The 22,142-nt window shown below is 37.7% G+C and overlaps 1 protein-coding gene across 1 annotated transcript; it reads left to right on the top strand.

The window, feature by feature from the left end:
• The first annotated feature begins 116 nt into the window (after window positions 1–116).
• Window positions 117–20,637, top strand: lars (leucyl-tRNA synthetase). The gene is made up of 32 exons (XM_023962133.1): window positions 117–252; window positions 546–667; window positions 848–935; window positions 1,353–1,433; window positions 1,800–1,937; window positions 2,047–2,208; window positions 2,873–2,985; window positions 3,190–3,253; window positions 3,396–3,484; window positions 3,635–3,860; window positions 4,087–4,174; window positions 4,693–4,769; window positions 4,987–5,040; window positions 5,148–5,288; window positions 6,504–6,581; window positions 6,716–6,801; window positions 6,986–7,051; window positions 7,138–7,220; window positions 8,486–8,624; window positions 8,855–9,067; window positions 10,538–10,595; window positions 10,776–10,839; window positions 11,155–11,338; window positions 11,817–11,907; window positions 13,313–13,453; window positions 14,045–14,185; window positions 14,869–14,979; window positions 15,133–15,243; window positions 16,499–16,603; window positions 17,463–17,558; window positions 17,787–17,919; window positions 19,770–20,637. Exons 1-32 carry the CDS (start codon window positions 247–249, stop codon window positions 19,973–19,975), a joined length of 3,555 nt encoding a protein of 1,184 aa, XP_023817901.1. The 5' UTR covers window positions 117–246; the 3' UTR covers window positions 19,976–20,637.
• The last annotated feature ends 1,505 nt before the right edge of the window (window positions 20,638–22,142 follow it).

Below are 22,142 nucleotides of genomic sequence, written 5' to 3'. Positions count from 1 at the left end.
AATACAACGTTTAAAACTAGAAAAAATAATGCAATTAATTAGCTTTATAATAATAATAAAACAATCAATTTTCAGCTTTTTGATCGACTAACTACATTTCCCAAGAAACCCCGCGAAAAGCTGATTGTGGGTGTCATCATTCAGACACCGGTGGCGTGGTTTTTCTCTTGTCAAATTTGTAGAGTATTACCGTCTTTTCTTTTTCACCAACAGCAGAGTGACGAAGAGCAGATACATTTGCCGAAAATGACGGTAAGTTTAAGTTAACAAATTTTCAGAAATTCCTAATGGTTGGTCATTTTAGAAGAAACCAACTAAGTACATCAACTTGTGCGACTGTTAGCTAAGTTAGCTAACATCATGAGCTGTCGAACCAGCTGCAGGAATGGAAATGTAACCGGTATTAATATAGCATCATTCTGCACGTTCCTCTTTTATAGAGATAAATAATGCATATGAGCTTTTATTACAGTTCCGTGTTTGGCTATAATAGCTTTACAAATATCGTTTTAGATTTTTGTCACATTCATATATTTTATATATAGGAGCGAAAAGGAACAGCAAAGTTGGACTACCTCAGAAAGATTGAATTAGATATTCAGGAGAAATGGGAGAAGGAGAAAACATTTGAGAGGGATGCACCAACAACAGTTGGAGAAAGTTCAAAGTGAGTACATTCATTGTCAGGAGTGTCAATCTGAATATTCATTTTTCTTGTATGTAATGTTCCGAATCCTATTACCCAAGACTTGCAATTTTTACCCCTTTAGCTAAGAATAAAGTGGAATACAAAGTCTTCCTGCCCGTTCTTACCCATTACTTTTATTTATTTTTTATTTGTTTTTAGCAAAAACAAGTACTTCGTCACCTTTCCCTATCCTTATATGAATGGCCGTTTACATCTTGGTCATACATTCAGCTTGTCCAAGTGTGAGGTGAGTTTTTAATTACAAAGGTGTGTGTGTGTGTGTGTGTGTGTGTGTGTGTGTGTGTATATATATATATATATATATATATATATATATATATATATATATATATATATATATATATATATATATATATAAGCCTGAGATGTACATTTGCATTCATTGACCAATTATGTCTGTTGAGCTAAAAGGTCATAAATAATTCTCAAGTAATATTTATAGATTTGATTATCCTATTGTTATTTGAGGCTGGATTTAAGAAAAAAAAATATTTTTTTAAAGAGAAGCATTCTAACATCACATGAAGAACAGAGCAAGGCTTCTTGGAAAACTGATCTCTATGATTTCACTGATCTATCAATAGTTTGATATTTATATCCAGATCTTATTTTCTTTTTAACTCACTGATCTTTGTTTTTGTAGTTTGCTGTTGGTTATCAGTCTCTCAAGGGGAGGAAATGCCTTTTCCCATTTGGGCTGCACTGCACAGGAATGCCAATCAAGGTCAGTTTATTCCTGTGTTTTGCATTTTTTCCAGGTCTGAAATATGTTTCTTCATTTATGACTTGCGAAATAAAAGGAAAATTAGTTTGGAAGATTTTCATTGTTCAATAGCCATGTACCAAGAAAGACTGTTTTACATTGATAATGTCTAAATAAATAAAATATGAAGAAACAATCTAAGCAAAATACAGTCTCTGCTTAATGTGGATAGCTACAATAGTATTCAGGATGTTGCCAATATGCCATAAAAAAGTTAAAGCTCCAAACAGAATGTTATATTTTAATTGCTTTTTTCATTTCTGAAACATTGTTCTTCTTCTGATTAATGCAACAGCAAATCTCTAAACTCCACATTTTTTCAACCAGGCTTGTGCAGACAAACTGAAGAGAGAGATGGAGCTGTATGGGACACCTCCACAGTTTCCTGACGATGAGGAAGAAGAGAAGGAAAAACCAAAAGCATCTGATGAAATCATCATCAAGGACAAAGCAAAGGGCAAGAAGGTGAGAATCTGCAATTTATTTTGTAAACTAATTATCAACACTCCAGCAGGAATTGTTTTTGTTACCAATACCAACAATTATTTTTAACATCTTCTTATTTCTTTGTCAGAGTAAAGCAGTGGCCAAAGCTGGATCCTCCAGCTTCCAGTGGGACATCATGAGATCTTTGGGCCTTAATGACAAGGAAATTGTTAGGTTTGCGAATGCAGAACACTGGCTGGAGTACTTCCCACCCTTGGCTATTAAAGATCTTAAAAAAATGGGAGTCAAGGTAATTGTAATTTTTTATGACTTTTTCTCCTTCAGTTAAGCTTACACCAGAAGTTACCAAAATTATATGCAGAAAAATAAAATAAAAATGAAAAACATTGTTTGCGGCCACCTTGTGGAAGGAACTCGCATTGGCAAAAACACTCGTTGGCTTCCTCTTTCTAAAAAAGCCTTTTATTTTACTCGAACAAGAGTTATGGGGACAGAAGTTATGAGGATTTGTGGTTTCAAAAAATCTTTTCCTCCTCCCTCTCACTGACCCCTAAATACTAAGAGCTACTCCTAAGGATTAAGGTGAGCACAGATGGTGTGGGAGGAGTCATGAACCGACAAACCCACATTCAATTTCTGATTGATTGATTGATTGATTGATTGATGCTCATTAACCTTAACTAAAGGTAAGACTTGTCTTCCTGGGGTCTGCTTTAAAAGAATACATGCCTCATTACACACCATCATAAAAATACATACATCATTAAAACCTACATATGTGCATATTGATAAAATATATGCAAATAGAAATAATTTATTTAAAAATATAATGTGGTCTTAGCATTAGAAATTGAACATCTGGCTGAATCTGACTTCAGCAAGCATCTCCAGCTTCGTTGGTCCTAATTTACTGAACCTTTATTTCAAAGTTTTTTCCTTCCATCTCTTTAAAGGTGGACTGGAGACGTTCTTTCATCACCACAGATGTGAACCCCTTCTATGACTCTTTTGTGAGGTGGCAGTTTGTCACACTAAAGGAGAGAAAGAAGATCAAGTTTGGCAAAAGGTGAGTTTCAAATCTATAAATTTAAAAAATAAAAAAGCAATGCATTTGACTATTTTAGCTGTATTGGTTTTTTTTTTTTTTTACTGGAGGAAAGAAGAATATTTTTGCATCATAGAAGAACTAGATGGTGAATGATATGTTCAGCTGATGTACATTTTACTTTCATTTTTTATGGATATATGTTGTTTCTGCAATCTTTTGCAGGTATACCATCTACTCTCCTAAGGACGGACAGCCATGCATGGACCATGACAGACAGACTGGAGAGGTAGACCTCCTGCTCTTTGATTTAGAAAAACATAATTTACCTCAGTAAATCTACAACCACCACTGCTTAAAATAAAAGTGTTACCGATATGATATGAGAAAGATGTTTTTATTTAGAACTTGTGTTTCTTCCCTGCATGCAGGGTGTCGGACCTCAAGAATACACTCTCATCAAGATGAAGATAGTTGAACCATATACGGCAAAATTCAAATCCAAAGTATTTTACAGCAGGTAACAAGTCCAAAACTGTTGCACTTCTAACTCATTTAGTTTTAACCTGATTTTTCTAAACTATTTGTTTGAAGCCTACATTTATTTTGAAAGGCATTGACTTTATATTTGCTCCTACTTGACATTAAATGAACGTTATTCTCCTTACAGTGGCATGAAGGGAAAAAACCTCTTCCTCGTGGCCGCCACTCTGAGACCAGAAACCATGTTTGGTCAGACGAACTGCTGGGTGAGGCCCGACATGAAGTACGTGGCGTTTGAAACAGCCAGCGGAGACGTCTTCATCTCCACCAGGAGGTCTGCCAGGAACATGTCCTTTCAGGGCTTCACCAAGGAGAACGGAGTGGTGCCCGTGATCATGGAAATCCTGGGGCAGGTGCTTAAAAAACCCCCAAATCTTTTTATTTTTTTTATGCAGTCTGTGGTCATTTTAGGCAATTTGCTTTACTATGATTTAAAATTTTATAGCAACACGTTTTATAGCTTTTCTTATCCGTTTAAAGCAAATATTACAGTAAAACATTTTCCAGACGCAATAAAGGAGATCGTTGTCTGGGTGTGGGAAATGAAATGAGGCTTTTTTTCAAATTTCTATTTTGTAGGATCTCCTTGGTTGTGCCCTAAGTGCTCCTCTGACTTCCTACAAGATAATCTACGCTCTTCCCATGCTCACCATCAAGGAGGACAAAGGTACACGCATTAGACCTTTTTGTCTTTGTTTTTGTGATTCAACTTGAGTTTTGATCTTTTGTTTTCTCAAAGTTTTGAGAACAGACAGGAGCAGATAGGTTCCCATAGCACCGCCAGAGGAAAACGTAATGAAGAATTTTCTTATGGAATTGGACAATTAGCCAAAAACATCTTTTTCTGCTCCAAACTTTGTCTATTCTTCTGCTTAAACAGGCTTCAGGGGGGTTATTACCCATAATTCAATTGTTCTGTTGATGAATATCTGCAAAGCCATGTAACAGGAATTTCCAAATCATTAAGCTGAACCTTTTTTTAAGAGAATTTAAATAATAATGAATCTCCAAGGCTTGGTGTGTCACCACTTCTAATGGTTATGAAGTGGAGTAATTACCAGTAAAGCACATAATAGGTCGTTGTGTGTCTCTTCTCACAGCTGCTCTGTTTGCAGTCAGTGCGACTTTTAGAGGTTAGCTTTCTGCATTTAATGTGGTGTTTTGAACCGTGTTTACTCTCCCCAGGTACGGGAGTGGTTACCAGTGTTCCATCTGACGCTCCTGACGATATCGCTGCTCTCAGGGACATCAAGAAGAAACAGGTGATGTTTCAAAACTTTAAAAAACAGAGTGACAATAAATCCACTTTTATTCAGTTGGTTTCACCAACATGTGATGGAATTTAAGTTTTTATGAACTAAATTTGGTTGTCTGTTGTGTTATCATGTCGGCAAAACCCCCCTTTTTGTAAGACTTGAATGATTATTCAGCATTTTTTATTTATTAGTAACACCAGAACTTCTTTTGCATTTCCAAAAGGCTTTACGGGAAAAGTACGGAATCGAGGACAAGATGGTATTGCCTTTTGAGCCGGTAAGCAAATCCTATTTAAAAAAAACAAAACAATAACAACAATATTCAATTTAAGTTCACATATTGATCTGAATTTGCTGATTGGCTGTGTTTTGTATGCACGTCAGATCCCAATCATTGAGATCCCAGGCTATGGGAACCTGTCTGCTCCTCTGGTTTGTGATGAGCTGAAGATCCAGAGCCAGAATGACAAAGAAAAGCTGGTTGAAGCCAAAGAGAAGGTTTACCTGAAGGGCTTTTATGAGGGGGTGAGTGCGAACAGCTTCATGGGTCCAGCACACTGCTGCTTCTTTGTAAACCCACTGTGGAATTCAGGTTTGGAGCCTATTATCTGTACAAGTCTAAGTATGCAAATATTCAACTGTTTGCCATGTCTTTCCCTCAGATTATTAAATCCAGTCTGCCACTGAAAAACACACAAACAGGCTAAATTTCTATTCCATACTCCCTACTCATTGGCTGTAGGATTCAAATGCCCTTAAATGATTTACTTTTATATTTGAAGACACAATTTTAACCCAGAAAATCAACCTAATCAGTGCAGTTATACCCCTGAGTTGAGAATTTTTCCTAGACAATTTTTAGGATGTCCTGTAACATTTACTTGGCCCCCTTACTTTCTGTCAGTATCATTGGCTCATCCTTTGGACAATGAGATTTGAGTGTACTCAGAATGTGCAAGAAAAATGTCTCCACATAGTAACAGAGCTGTTATGAGTGTCTTAACGATCTTTAAACCTGTCTGGACTGCTCTGCGTTAAATTTGTGTCATCAAAAAATGTGAGAAAATTATCTGTGGAAAGAAGTTGTGACTGATTAGAGATGAGAATTTGATAGTCCCAGCATACAAGTCTGGTAGAGCTCCTATGTGAAGCGCCAGCAGATTTTACTCTTCGATTTTACTCGGAACATTCATACAATATAGGTTTAGTAGAATTCCAGGAGAAAATGTTATTTTTGTTCCTTGAAATTTTTTTTTTTAACTTTTGGGGCTTTATTTTATTATTTTAAACAACCTGCATTAAGTGAAACTGGAGAAGTAGAACTACAGATATTTTAAGGGCTGTAAAACCTCTCAGTACACACTTTATAGACAGACATGAACATTTTGACTCTTTTTCTCTCTTGCTTAAACTCTAAAGCCTTCATAGAAAAATAAAATAAATCCAGTATTATAGAATGAAAATAAACATCTGAACCCTATTGAGATTTATGTAAGCGTCTCTGTACAGAAGACATGGCACAGAAGAGATTTATTGACAAGATCAATCAGGAGGCAGAGCACAATGCATACATAAAAAAGCATGCAAAGCTGGGCTCAAAAAAATCTCAGCAAAGCAACGAGCCAGCGAAAGGTGAACCATGATGTAGGGAGGGATCACTCTATTACAGAGCTGAAGTATCAACGAATGAAAGAAGGGAATCCACTTGAATGTTCATTTGTAAATAAATCTCTGTCTCAGATTATGCTGGTTGATGGCTACAAAGGCCAGAAAGTCCAGGATGTTAAGAAGCCCATCCAGAAGATGATGGTCGAGAAGGTAAAACTCAAAGATTCTTCGAAATATTTCAACTCTCTTCATATTTTAGTTCGTCTCTTTCTTACACCTGTGCACATTTGAAAGAATTGTAATTGTACATCTACAATAAAAAATGAAAATGATTTCTGTCAAAGGGTGAGGCCATGATCTACATGGAGCCAGAGAAACAGGTCATGTCTCGTTCTGCTGACGAATGTGTGGTGGCTCTCTGTGACCAGTGGTGAGCAGCTCTAAAACCTCTCTTTCACTGTTCCTAATACAGTAATATTTCCAAAGTAGTAGTGATGATTTATTTCTACTGCGCCTAATCGGATTGTGGTTCAGTCTTTGTCAAGCATCACTTAAAAATGTGTGTTTGGGCTTTTTTAAGTTGTATTTTTGAGCCCTATGTTCTTATCTGAAAGGTATTTGGACTATGGGGATGCCGAGTGGAAGAAGCAGGCCACTGAGGCCCTCAAGTCTTTGGAGACGTAGGAAAACTTCCCAGCAGTTTTCTTGACTTTGAAACTTTGTTCCTTTGTTGTTTTATTTACTGTACAATCGTGCAAAATTACAGATTTTGTGAAGAAACAAGGAGAAACTTTGAGGCCACCTTAGCCTGGCTGCAGGAACACGCTTGCTCTCGTACCTATGGCCTCGGTAAGTCTTCTTCTGCAGGTGGAGTTGATCGTACAAACTTTTTTTCTTTCCCGCCTCAGCAGGACTGGGTCGTTATAGTCTGTGGATTATGTTTGCTGGTCTATAGGTGGAGGCAGAGGACCGATGATGAAGCTCCTAGCAACAGTCTGCTTGTGTTCATATAAGAACAGATGCAGAATAAAGGCCAGTTGCAATGCAGGACAGCCCTTTGCTGGACAAGCCGAACTTGTTGTAGAGTCTTAAATCTGTTCAAATATTTGTAAAAATTAAAGCAACTTCCATCAGAAACTTTAAACAAATGTGTCTGGTTCACGCTTTTTGTTTAGTTTGAACCAAACTAGTTTAATATTCAGATTATAAACAAGTAACATTTTATTTTGTACTTATTTTAACTTTTTTTTTAACATTTTGGGGTTAAAATGGTTGCCAAGTTTATGTTGATGGGGGTATTCTTTTGGAGACTATTGATTTCCTGTGATTTTGGTTGAGAGCTGCAGTTATTTTAACTTTTTCTGACTCTTAGCCAAAAAACGTTTTTGATCAAAAACAGTTAAAGTACCTCAGTGAAGTATTTTAATCAGCTGCTACTAAGGAATGTTTGAAGTCCCACTACGATCGTCTTTTGATGGATTGTAAAAGCATTTCCAGTTGTCTTTCAGGTTTGATTATGCGGTTTTTAGCCAAAATGAGGAAAAACTGTTGTTTTTTAGGTCGTCGTTTCTGCGGAGCAACACTCGTTCAATAGAACTACTGCCCCGCCCCCTTTTCCTTCCCCTTTGTGGAGCGGATTGAAGCAAGGAGCTTGTGGCCTTCCCAGCATATTTTCCATGTCACAAATACCGGCACTTTTTCCTCTGCTCCTGATTAGCAGTTATTTAAATAAAGAAATACTCAAATATGCAATTTTGAGCAAAATTTTCTTAAATGATGACAAGAAAAATGCCACAAGAAGTGTTAAAACACCAAAGACACGATTTTCTTTGGAGTGGATCTTTAAGGCTTTAAAGCTGGCTCAGGTTTCACATGCATAGACAGGAATTACAGTTAGTAACTTCTAAATCTTGTTGAGTGTTATTTGGTATTTGTTAACATATTAACACAAATGGCAAACCAAGTTTTTTTTTTTTTTTTTTTTTTTTTAAGTAAACATGACTATTGACATGTTTTACTGATGTGGTAGATGTTAAACGATCTGCTGTTTGTGTGTGTATCTCTGCCTGAATGTGTGTTAATGTCTCTGGTTGCCTGTCCTTCGGTTACCATAGGAACACGACTGCCTTGGGACGAACAGTGGCTGATTGAGTCTCTATCGGACTCCACCATCTACATGGCTTACTACACAGTAGCCCACCTCCTTCAGGGAGGAGTGCTCAACGGACGGGGAGACTCGCCGCTGGGCATCAAGTATGAGCACGCACTTGCACACAAAAACAAGTGCTTGTCTTGAAGCAATGCATGGAGTTCTGCTTCAACTGTTGTTTAATCATTTCTGTAAAGGAAAATTGTTGTTAAAAGCAGGAGTTAAGTGACTTTACAGAAGTTAGATTCGGTTTGTTCTTGAACCCACCACAGCTCTTTTTCCTAATTGTGATCATTTCCATGATTTCTTGTCCCTCCTCCTCCTCTTTACCCAGGCCAGAGCAGATGACCAGGGAGGTGTGGGACTTTATCTTTTTTAAGACGGCTCCTTTCCCAAAGACAGACATTCCTAAAGAGCACCTACAGAAGCTGAGGAGAGAGTTTGAGTACTGGTACCCTGTGGATGTCCGTGTGTCCGGCAAAGATTTGGTGCCCAACCACCTGTCCTACTTTCTATACAACCACGTGGCTGTGTGGCCCAAAGACAAGTGAGTTTGACTAACAATTACACAATAAACACATCAAATCCACAATTTTTATTTATACATCTCTTTCCATACATGGTAACACAAAGTGCTGTACACCAACACATGCATACATTTATAAAAACAAACATCAACATTCCTCCTCTCGTCTCTCACCTCTTTAACCCGTGGAGGTAAGAACTGGACATCAGGCTGACAAAAGTTGGTAGGTTGAAATGCTAATAGTTTAAACCCGCTCTTCTGTGGATGAAAGCGTAGCCAGCCTGCCAGCCAAGTCCAGCATCCCAGAGGGGGGAGGGGGGCAGCCTCGCCACAGCAAGGCGGCGATTCAGATCTCCACCTAGAGCTGCAGTGACTGATCAGCAGTGACTGATCAGCAGCCGACCTAGAGGGAGAGAATCCAACTAAGGAAGCACTGGAAATAAAACTATTTTAAAAGTGGGTCTTTAAGCCTTTTCTTAGAAACATACCCTCTTTCTGTGGCCCTCAGGTCTTGTGGCTGAAAATTCATTTTTTACAATGGGAACAGGTGGCAAATCAGTGCCAGAGGATCTCTGGGTCTTTACAAAAAAGATCTTTACAAAAAAGATCAGTACGATAAGAAAGCACAAGACCATTAAGAAATTTAAAAGCTATTTAACCTTCAAATCAATCTTAAAGCAGAGGCATATGTTCTAGTTCTTACATAACGGACATTTTGCATGTTTATAGCCTAAAAACCAATGAAATGCTTTTAAGCAAGATGCATAGAAATCAGTAATAATAATCAACATGTATTTCACTTATGTAGAGAGTAGTTTTTTGTATGCAAGTCAACATTTTAGTGTTTTTTTCCAGTTGACTGTGACTTAGTTTGATTTACTTACAGCTTTGTTTTTACACCTCTTTGTACGTTTTAAGATCCAAACCTTCCTCTTTTTTTATTTATATAAACACAACTACTATTTAGGAACACAATAATGTCTCTAAACGGACAATTTCGCAGACACAACCAACCCACCTATTGTCCTTTTGTTTTTGGATTCAGAAAAAGGGTCACTGCAAATAAATCCAGAGTTATTTCTTGTTGTGAAACATGTCTATCCTGGTGGGAAATTTCTCTCTGAGAAATATGGGACTGTTATGCAGGACATACTTGAGATTCCTGAAAGGTTTGAAATTAAAATCATCAAGGCCTTTGCACTCATCAGTTCACAACTTGGAGGTTTAAGATGGATGTGATTGACAGCTCTCTCTACCACTGACATCCAAAATGCTAAATTTACAGAACAGGAACATTTTTCAGTTTTTCCAAATGCATCTTAGCTAAGAGCCCAGAAGGAGCTCAGAGAGGGACCCAATATCTGCGATTTCTGAAGCAATTCTTCATAGATTGTCAACAGTATGGAGCGTCAGACTCAAACAAGACATTTTTAGAAAAAATGCTATTATTGTGATTGGTGTTTTTAAACATTAAAGTTCTGTTGTTTGCAGTAAGAAGTGGCCTCAAGCAGTTCGAGCCAATGGACATCTGCTCCTCAACTCTGAAAAGGTAATTAATGAATGTCAAGTAAAGATTAAAGAATGTAACACAATCAAATGCAAATTGTTTTGAAGTTTATTTTGGGGCAGTTTTAATGCGATTATTCTTGAAAGATGAGATTTTCTTCTCCTGCAAATAGCATCCTGCCTTGTAAAATCTGTGGGTTTTTTTTCTTCTTTTTCCCACCAGATGTCCAAATCAACCGGAAACTTCCTCACTCTTAGCCAAGCTGTTGAAAAGTTTTCAGCAGATGGTAAAATCACTTTATTTCTGATTTATTCTTTGTCTACCATCTACTTTTTTCTGACTATTGTATATGCTTTTTATTTATTTGCAAAATTTAATATATTTTCTGTCTACTGGCGATGTTAAGATGGTTTATAGCATCAGAAACTTGTCATTAATTTACCTTGTTTTTACTAAACTGTCAAGAAAACATTGCACTCAGATGTTGTATCTCGTCTAAAGTCTCTGAAGGAAAACCTGTTAGGACATGTCTATGAACAAAGATATAAATAAAACAATCAGGACCTTCACGGTGCGTCTGATGTTTGTTTTTTTATCACAGGGATGCGCTTGGCTCTGGCTGACGCCGGGGACACGGTGGAGGATGCAAACTTTGTGGAGACCATGGCTGATGCAGGCATCCTACGCCTCTACACCTGGGTGGAATGGGTAAAGGAGATGATTGCCAACCAGAACAACCTTAGAACCGGACCTGCGGATACCTTTAATGATCGGGTCTTTGCCAGGTAGTTAAGTTGATGAAATTGTAAATGGATTGGCAAAATCAGGTTTTGTAATTTGATTGTTTGAATAATTAGTTTTTTTATCCAATACTATTTGCACATATTTATGTGTGACCAAGTACAAAACTGATGAAAATGGATGTTGTCCACTCGTAATTCATGCGGTCAAAACGCACATTGCTGCAGTGCCCGCACATCTTTTAACCCTAACAGTAACCCAGCCCTAATTACGTGTAAATGGTCTCTTCCTGTTTTGTTTATCCATTTGTTTATTCACAATAAAAAAAAAACTCTAAAGTAGGGGACTGCCGGTTAAATGTCTTTGCTAAGGATCCTTATGTGACCAACTGAAACAAGCCATAAATGTGTTTAAGGATGACCGCTATTTCCTGAGCTTCAACCTACACAACAGTTTGTTTGTTTGTTTGCTTGTTTGCTTGCATGATCTCCTTATTTGATGGTTTTTCTCTGTCTTCTTCAGCGAAATGAACGCAGGAATCATAAAGACGGAGCAGCACTATGAAAGAATGATGTACAAGGAGGCTCTGAAGAGCGGCTTTTTCGAGTTTCAGGTACAAATGGGAGCTAGATTAAAGCAGGGAGTACGTGGAAAAATGTAAAAGGTCCTAAAAATAATTGAAATATTTGTGTACAAAACTTTAATTTTGCCCTAAAAGTAAGTAATGCTGACCACAAAATTAGTCACAAATTAGGTTAAATTTTTGTGCATCCTTTTATGTCTTTATTCTTTGCTCTGAAAAAGTTCAACTGCACTGCAATATTTTATTTGTATATTTGGTCTCTTTACGTAGTTCCAGAATGTCTAGAGTTCTTTTAGACATTGACGTGTTTTTTATTCTTTTTTAACTTTTTAACACAGAACCACAAAATCAGTAAAATTAAAGAAAGGTATATTACTCAAAAGATGCAAGAGTTTCATGTCTGCATACGGTGGCTTTAGGTTTCATTTTTCAGACATGTCCTTGTTTTACTTTTATTTGTGTCCTTTTTTCACATTTCTGTCGTTCTAAAAATGCTTGGCAACAAAGTCTGTCTCCTTCAAATTAAGATCATGTTAAAAAAATTCAAATCTGTTAATATATACAATATATATACATACAACAAAAAAGAGGATCATGTAACAAGTGTTTTGATTCAAAAAGAGAGTGCAAGAGATTTGGAGCATCTATAACCAAGTGTCGGCTCTTTTGGATTAAGACATTTTCGTTTTATTTTTTTGGGAAGGGTAAAAGCTTTGAGACATCGGCTATGTCCGAATTCCCACCCTAAGCCCTAACTACTAAAAACTATATAGTGTGGGACTATCTGGTGCCCTGTATTTTAAAAGCGATTCGGACAGCATGTTCACCACTGTTTTTTTTTTTTTTTTATGGCAAATATGACATCCTAGATTTCACAAAATGAAAATCTAATTTATATGAGCGTTTTGCTGCAACCATTTATGAATCCAATGATTTAGAAGATAAAAACGTTGAAGGTTTATTAAAAAAATAAATGTAGATACAATTTTTTTCACAAAAATTGTTTAAACGCAATGCATTGTGGTCTATATTCGCCAATCTAGTGAGCATTGATGCACACTGGTTTTTCTTCTAGGGAACTTGATTTTGAAATTGTAGTTTCGGACAGCACTACAAAACGGTGAACACACTACATAGTGCACTATGTAGTGACTAGGGAAGGTATTCGGACATAGCCCTCATCTGTTAAAAACAAGTGATGCCATGACGGCGAGGAAATGTGAAATATATGTGAGGAAATATTGGGACAAGTCCATGTGCACTAGATAGTTTATTGTGACTCTAGTATGTGTAAGTATGATTTTTTTTTAAACAGTTCTAAATCCTTAAATCTTTTATTACAGCATTTTATCTAGTAAGAATAGTTAACTCAAAAGTGGAACAGGCCTTTATTTCTATAGATGAATGTTAAAAAGGCATGAATGTGTGTTTCTAGGCTGCCAAAGACAAGTACCGTGAGCTGGCCATTGAAGGCATGCACCGGGATCTGGTTTTCCAGTTCATCGAGAGACAAACTCTGTTGCTGGCCCCCATCTGTCCACACCTCTGCGAATACACATGGGGGCTGCTGGTCAAAGTAAGTGGTGATCAGACTTGCAACCACCCTGCCACACAGATATTACTGAGTCATATCTGTGCTGGAATGTGTTTCCAAGTTTTTCTTGCATCTTGGGATGGACTCTTTGCCTTGAGATTCATGAGGGGCCCGGGGTAGTGCCGGTCCCGCTGCTGCTTAACCCGTGTATGCCGGTTGATAACACTTTCCCAGAGTCTGCTGGGAGCCCGCCTTCAAACCGAGCTGTTGTCTCTGCAGCGTGAAGCAAATGCACACGCTGTTGCACACTTCCAGCAATGACAGCCCAGAATATTTTTACACTCAAATTTATGAATATAAAAGAGTGCTGCTGTGCTGGTAATGGCCTCCTCAGTTGTCGCTTAGCAACAACAAAGCCCCACAATCTTTTTTCGAAGCATTACTGTGTTTTGTAAAATTGTCATAATTGCCAAATGGCAAAGACACTCCTGACTTTCCTTTTTTTTTTTGTCTAATATTAATGCAACCTCTTGCTGTGTGTGAATGTGATTGTAAAGCTTTGATCGGCCTTATACCTGGCTTTTTTGTTGTTGTTTTTTTACACCTCCCTCCTTATCCTTTTCCTCATGACAGACGACTTCCCTGATGAAGGCATCATGGCCTGCAGCAGGTCCAGTCGATGAGATTCTGGTCCGCTCCTCCCAGTATTTAATGGAAACTGCACATGACCTCCGTTTGCGGTTGAAAGCATACATGCTTCCTCCTAAAAACAAGGTAACTTAACTGCTCTGTAATGCTGCATGGTTAACTTCACATGGCAGTGTTTCTTGTAATGCACACGGAAAGAACAAAAATACCTGAAAGCCGTCTGAATCGATCCTTCCCTTTTAAGACTTTGTGTATTTTTCTCTTCTTTTGTGGCCCAAACCTGCACACTCTCAATGTGGATCTATTGATGTCAAACTCTGTGATTTCCTCACGATATTCTCTATTCTGTAAGACTCGCATAAAGACTGGAGGGATGGTTGTGTTCACAGCAGGAATCCGGTCTATTGTTTGCTGACAAGTTTGTGCAGTTCAATACATGGCTGAAGGCAGCTGAGAGAGGAAAGCACAACCCATTATTGACAAGTTCATAGTCAGGTGATAAGTTGGGCTTTCAGCACACAAATATAGATTTTTGTGTTTTTTGCTGCTCTTCTGCTGTCAAGGCGTAACTGAAGAACTGCATACAAGTCCTTTCCATTCTGGCATTTATATTTTCAGTGATATTTCTCTATTTTTGTTCTTTCTACAAGAAAACACATTTTGAGTCGACTTAATAGCTGTCATGCAGACTTAAGTTTAGAGATTGTGACATTTTTTACACAGAAGCATCTTGAATAAACCACTTTCTTTTGTTATTCTAAATGAACATTTTAAATCTAAAATGTTTCTCAATCCTGTTTCTCCAACAGAAAGGTGACACAAAGCCCCCAGTCAAGCCCTCCCACTGCAACATCTACGTGGCCAAGAGTTATCCTCCCTGGCAGCACAGTGCCTTATGCCTGCTTGGCAAGCACTACAGGGTAGGGAAGCAAATCCACAATCTGACATGTACACAGAATGTAGTCTGCGAATTGAAACACAAATCAACAAAGACAGATTGAATGCTGTTATTTTTCAGCGAAATTTTCTGGAGCATCTTCTCCTGATTGTCACTTCTTTTGGGGTCTTTTCAGAGCAATAACGGAGTTCTTCCAGACAACAAGGTGATAGCAGGCGAGTTGGGAGCCCTGCCTGAGCTGAAGAAGTACATGAAGAGAGTCATGCCGTTTGTAGCCATGATCAAGGTAAACCATCCAACCAAACACCAACGGGCAGCTTTATCCTGGTATGATGTATTTTTTGTGTCTGGAGACCAACAGATACAAAAATAAGATGATTTGCGTTAAACTCCATATTGTGATTCTCAGGCTTTTGGGAAATTACAATAGAATACTTTTTTTTGAAGTCCCACTCTGATCATCTTTTGATGTATTTTCATAGGGTTCCCGGTGGTCTTTTACTTATGGTTATGCTGTTTTTAGCCAAACCTGTGTGTTTTTCTTGGACATAGTTTCTGCAGAGCTCAGAATTCATTTAAGAATTTGCCTCTGGGTTGTAGGCCCGACCCTTGGTAACTGAGCAAGCCTTCCCCCACTTCCCATCATCCATCTATGAACACTCGCTCCTGCTAACTTACATACGCGCACAACCCCAACCTAACATTACCGGTGCAACAAAAGTGGCGAAATTTATTGAAGCTATTCAGCCGACAATTTTTAGCCGGATACCGGCTCATACGATCTAGTTGTCTGCAAGCGAATGAATCAGAATGGAGCGGAGCACCGAGCTTGTGACCTGTCCATTGTAGCATCTGCGTCACAACAACAAGCTCTTTCAAACTGCAATTTTTTCATCTGCTCCTGATTCACAAAGACTTGAATAAAGAAATAGTCAGAAAGGCAATTTTAAGGTTTATTTTGTTGATATACGTCCTCCATCGTAAGAAAAATGCCACAAAAACGTGTTAAAAATACGGTTTTCATCGGAGTGCGTCTTTGAATGTTTAGACATGTTTTATTTTTCCTAGAGTTCTGAAAGACAACTTTTGCCTGAAATGCATTTTTTTGTCTGTTTTGTTTTGTGAGCTTAGGTGCAGGTTTGTTTTGACACTTCGACACCTCTATGGCTGCATTTCACACTTGCAGTTATGGTGTTATATCAGACACTGCTTCCTTTTTTTTATCATCACAAGAGAATCGTCAGTTTAGGCTGAAATTTTATGTTTTTCTGTCAAATGAAACATATATGCTGAAGCTGCTGAATTAGAACAGGCATTAATTTAAATGTGATAAATTCAATCTGTTAGATTATGTTTTTATTTCTCAGACATATTTTTTCATTTACATCTGAGACTGATTTTAATGCCAAGTCATTGAATTTGATAGAAAACATATTTTCTTAATTTTGTTTTAATGTTTCAGTTCAGCAGTTCATTTCAAATGAATGGCATGATTTAGTCTCAGTCAGTTATCTTTGATCATTCTATGTCTTGTTCATTAGGAGAACTTGGAGAAGAATGGACCCAGGGTCTTGGATCTGGAGCTGGAGTTTGATGAGAGGACCGTTCTCATGGAGAACCTGGTCTACCTTACAAATTCTCTGGAGGTTTGTTGTTCACCATCAGTCAACAGATGTAACCCTCAGCAGAAAGATTCCAGCCGTTCATCCCTATAAGAATCTTGGAGCTTAGCGTTGAACAGTGTTTGTTTCATTCTTAGTGAAAAACTCTAAACTTGACCAGCCTCTGTTCATTTAAGCATAAATGTAAAACTATGACATAATTCTGTTTCAGAGCTTCATCCCAGTCTGAGCTAAACTGTCATTTGAGAAATCCCTTAATACTTTTGTCTGCACAAAAGCTCAGACTTGTCAGGAAATAAAACTCAGAGTCCAGAAAATACTTTGGGGAAACGCGCTCAGAATGGAAGGCTTGACAGAAAGCACATCAGAGGGGAAAGCCTGAACCTTAATTCCCTGGTTTTTGATAAATCTTAGGCAAAGACAGGTTTAGAGCAGAAAAAGAGCTCATGAAAGTGAATTAATGCTGTTCTGTCAAGTCCCCATCAAAGGATATCGCTTTACGTTCTTCAAAATAAAATATTGAAGAGGTTTTTTTTCTTTCAGTCCAAAACAGTGATTTGAGCCATTGTTAGTTGGTTCAGTCCTTGCTACCACATGTTTTTTACTTTTAAGAAATCATGAAAATCTGCTAAAGTGTGTAAAGGAACAAATGTTTTTCTTCTTCTTCAAATAGAATCCCTTTGAACAGGATTGTTCTCTCTGGTACTCTCCCCTCATGTTCTAGATCCACATTCACAGGCTGCTGCAAAGCAGATCCAGATCAATCCCTCAGCCTGGTTAATGCCACCTGCATGGGCCGGTGTGCATACCAAACACACCCCTCACTCGTGGATTATGCAGCTAACAGAGCACTAATATATTTCCCATCATTCCTCCATGACAGCTGGAGCAGATCGATGTCTTATTTGCAACTGAGGCTGATGACAAAGTGAAGGAAGACTGTTGCCCCGGGAAACCGTTTAGTGTTTTCAGATCAGAGGTAAATGTTTCTGGATCTGTGTCTGCTGTACTGATAGACTGTATGTGTGTTCCTTTTTTTTGGTTTTTCCTCTTGGTCTTTAAATATTTTATGAGTGTGTCCACATTTTAATCCCTTCAACTACTTGTTTTTATACGTACCAACCTTATTTAGCAGTAGTTCTCTTTACCAATGAGCAAAAGATAAATCTATTTAATGCCTTTTATTCTATGACTGTCTTGTTCTTAGCCCGGAGTGTGCGTGTCCCTGGTAAACCCTCAACCGTCCAATGGCCTGTTCTCAACAAAGGTCGACATCCGACAGGGAGACAGCAAAGACAATGTCATCCGGCGACTGGCCAAAGTCAACAGACTCATCAAAGGTTAGTTAAAGACTGTAAGACCAAAAAATAATAATAATATTCAGTTCAGTGGATCAAAGTGTTTTTGTTTTTTAATGATCTGAGCAGAATTCTGGCACATATTTCTTGTGCCAAACGTTGCATCACGCATCTCCAAGGTTCAGCCGAGATGTACAAATGCTTCATTTGCCCTTTTTTTCACCCCCATCTTGCCCCACTTTGCTGTTCCTCACCATCTGTCATCCAAAAATGTTTGAGAATAATGAGAATATGCAGAGAGAGTAAATCCATCATGTACAACAATAGAGAAATTCTTTTTTAGCCGCTTCTGTGAAACAATTACATACGGATCAACTTTTGGGTCAGTTTTTATTTATCTTAAGACACGTCTATGAAGACTCATTCATCCAGGTTGATTCCATCATAGTAGTAGGTTTAGGGGATGTCATCTGGACTTTGTTTTAAAGTTAGAAGACGTTTCACCTCTTATCCAAGAGGCTTTGTCAATTCTGAATTAGCCTGTCGAAGAGCTGGTATATACCGTATTTTCCGGACTATAAGTCGCCCTTTTTTTCATAGTTTGGCAAGGGGTGTGACTTATACTCCGCAGCGACTTATATTAGAAATAAATTGAAATAAATACATTGTTAACCCTCCTGTTATGTTCATTTGTGAGGAACAGAGATGATGTTCCTGGGTCAATTTGATGTATGAGGTATGTTAAGTGTTAAGAGTATGTCAAGTGACTCAGAGAATCAGTAAACTTTTTTTTACAATAAGATCTTGAAGGCTAAAAACATGATATTCTATTTTCCAATGATTTCATAGATTCAGAAATGCAGTAAAAATGACAACTGTTTCTACAAATACAGGATGAAAACAGAGTATTAGTTGGCCAATGATGCTTCATGAAAGGAATAAATAAGTATGAGAAAGAATTACTGTGAAATTATGAGATAAACAGTCTGCTATGATTGTGTCATATGAGTTTGTGCAAGTTATTAGTTCTTGGTCTCATATTTTGTCAAATAAATTTCCTGTCAAAATGCGACTTATAGTCCAGTGCGACTTATCTGTGTTTTTTTCTACTTTATAATGCATTTTTGGGCTGGTGCGACTTTTACTCCGCAGCGACTTATAGTCCGGAAAATACGGTATGCGCTCATGGGGGAGGAGTCAGACCTTTGTCAGAATTGACAAAGCCTTTTGGATAAGAGGTGAAACGTCTTCTAACTTTAAAAACTAAGTCCAGATGACAGCCCCTAAACCTACTACTATGATCTATCTTAAGACGCATTTTTATTTTAAGGAAAAGGTTCTCCATGAAGACGTTTAAGTGTGATGATGGTTGGTCCTTTCAACATTACAGTGATACAAACCCAGCAAATCGTCTTCTCAGAAGAAAACTTACAAGGTTTTAGAATGAAAATGACCCTCAGAGGTGTGTGTGGGTGCAGTTAGCAAACTCCATATTTGGGAGCGTTCTGCTGGAACCTTCTAATGAAGCTCTTTAAACGACTTTGACAGAAAAACACAAATCCTTCAGCTTACAAAACCATTGGGAACCGACTTACAAAATAAGAGCCTTCAACTCTGCTGAAAGATTATGAAGTTAAAAAATAATAATTCAATCATAAAAATATATTTATAAACTGCAACAAATGATCCAATTTTCTTAGTCACCTGTCAGTCATTTCTGCCTTTTGCACATCTCACCCCTTTTTTTATTTTTAATCCTTACTGCTCCCTTGATCTAATTCATCCACTTTTCTCTTGCTTGCTCACACTTAAAAGCTCTTCATCACCATCTTTTCCTCTCAAGGTACACTTTTCATCATCAATGCCTTCTTTATACTTCTGCCCCCCTCCAGATTTGTCCCAGGTGAAGCTCATGAGGTACGAGGACCCTGTTTTGGGGCCTCGCCGGGTGCCTGTCCTGGGACAGGAAGAAAAAGGCAAACTACCCATCTCTGAAAAATCCGTCTTCCACGTAAACCTGGAGGAGAAGAGGGTAACTCTAGCCGACAACAGCCTCACCGTGGACATCGGGGACACTCTGGTTTATCTGATCCATTAGGGAAGCATTTGCTTTCATGTAGGCACACAGGAGCCAGTTGCAATGATCATTCTGTAAATGCATTCACGTCACGGTAAAACAGACGTTAGATCATATAACAAATGTCAGGGTTTTTTAATCTTTGTTTTGGACATTACATATTACTGACACCTGGATAATTAGTGTTGTTCAAATAAGAAGCAACCTAGTTGTGAATGTATAATGTTCAGTCCCACATAAAATCTCTCTAATGTAATTGTTCAGCTCTGAAAGCAGGGATAACACCACAATCTGTGGTTTGTTTCTTCTAAAAAAAAGTTCAGCTTGTAACTTTTTCTTTGTAATCCTACTATTTTCCTTCCCGACACGATGAAAAATAAAGAAATTTGCTTAATGAAGTTTTGAAGAACTTTGGTCCTCAGAGAGGAAATTCAGCATATGTCTCTCTTCAACCACTCATGTTGTGTTTTTGCATTGCAAGCCTGCTCCTGCGCCATCCTGAATGCCTGATGTCTTTCATATAGATGGTAATGTGTCTGTTGTATTCTTTTATACATCAAAGATGTGGCATATTGTTCCCTTATGGCTTGTCAGCCTGTCAGCCAGCAAGCGTTCCTATTTTCTAGCTGTCAATCACAGTCGTCTGGTTTTTGTAAAAGAATAAAATGTAAAAAAAAAAAAAAAGTGGAGATGTTTTTTTCTTTTATTCCCCTTTAAACATAGTAAAATAAGAGACGTGTTGCTGTAGTGAGACTGGTGTCAAAAGTGCCCTGGAGATTAACTTTTCCTATTTTTTCACCAGGATTTTCGGCTCGTCAGTAAAAAAAAAAACTCCTGTTGTGTTACATTTTAGAATATGTTCTGTTTAGTTAGGTATTAGAAAAATATCACTCTGACTTCTATCTGCACACAAGACGAAACATGGTACGTTTATGGTCGGGACATAACGATACACTGCAAACTGCTGGATACTGGATAACATTTAAAACCTTGTTTTTAGCTGTTTTACCTGCTTTTAAGTTACATTTGCTCTTTGATATTTTTGTCTCATTAAAAGCTAGGATCTAGAAATATGGAAATTGTTTTTAAAATGAATCAAAATCCTTTTGCTCCAAACTCTTGGCAAAAGAAAAATGTGATTTAGACTAAAAAGAAAAAATCAAATTGTACGTTTATTTTGTGGTTCAATCTTAAGATTGTTGTTTTAAAGTTTAACAAATGAAAAAAAGTTTGACTGGCACTCAGTGTCATTATTTTTGGAAACAAAAATGTAGATTTATGTTCAAAGAATAAGTGACACTTCTACAATCTGAGGATTTATTTAGATTTGCCAACTTGTACTTAGATCATCTTCAAACTAGTGATTTCCATTGATTACACCAGTGATCTTATCACCGTAATCAAAACAAACCACAACTGTGTGCATAAAAACTCAAAAGTTCCAAACCATTTTCTAGCAAAAAACTAGAACTAGCAATAAATACCTACTTTTGGACTGTATAACATTCAAATTGAAGTATTCCTTTTTTTTAGCCTATTTTTCCTTTTTAAATACTCATTTCTAGATTTGAGTATTTTATAAGATTGCTTTTTAAGTTAAACTGACTGGCTGTATGGACAAAATTTTACTACTTTCTAGTGATTTTCTTAAGATTAGTGTTCTTTTTCTTCCAAAGGATTAATTCCTTTAAAAGTACACTGTACTCTCAAACTGTTCTAACACGCGGAGGAGTTGATGGCCAAAAGCAAATCCCAACAGCTATTTCAATAAATCAGTTCAGCCGCTTTAGCTGTCGACAAAGGGGGTTTTCATGAATGCGGGCTCACAGAGATGTCTTCCTCCTCCTTATTGACTGCGATGTCATGTTCTCGACTCAGCTGTGGGTCGCTGCTCATCTTGTAGCTGCTCCATCTGTCAGACCAAACAAAATCCGTCTTCACAAGATAAGCTGGAAGAAACCGCGCATTTAACTTTGCAGCTTTGTGTTTGACAACACTAACAAAAATCACAGATAAAGACATGTCCATTCAGGTCTTAGTGTTAAGGAGACTGGTTGCCTGGTAACCAGGCTGAATATTTTCCTCTCAAATTGAGGAAGTTTCACTGCAGAAAAAATAGGTGAAGTAAACGCATTTTTTTAAAGTTTTATTGGACCTCAAATTTGTGCGTCTAAGTGCTCTGACAAGT

This window comes from Oryzias latipes, chromosome 14 (genome assembly GCF_002234675.1).
Source record: "Oryzias latipes chromosome 14, ASM223467v1".
In the NCBI taxonomy this organism is placed as follows: Eukaryota; Metazoa; Chordata; class Actinopteri; order Beloniformes; family Adrianichthyidae; genus Oryzias; species Oryzias latipes.
Note: the sequence above shows the minus strand (reverse complement) of the source record. Positions and strands in the feature narration are given on the sequence as shown.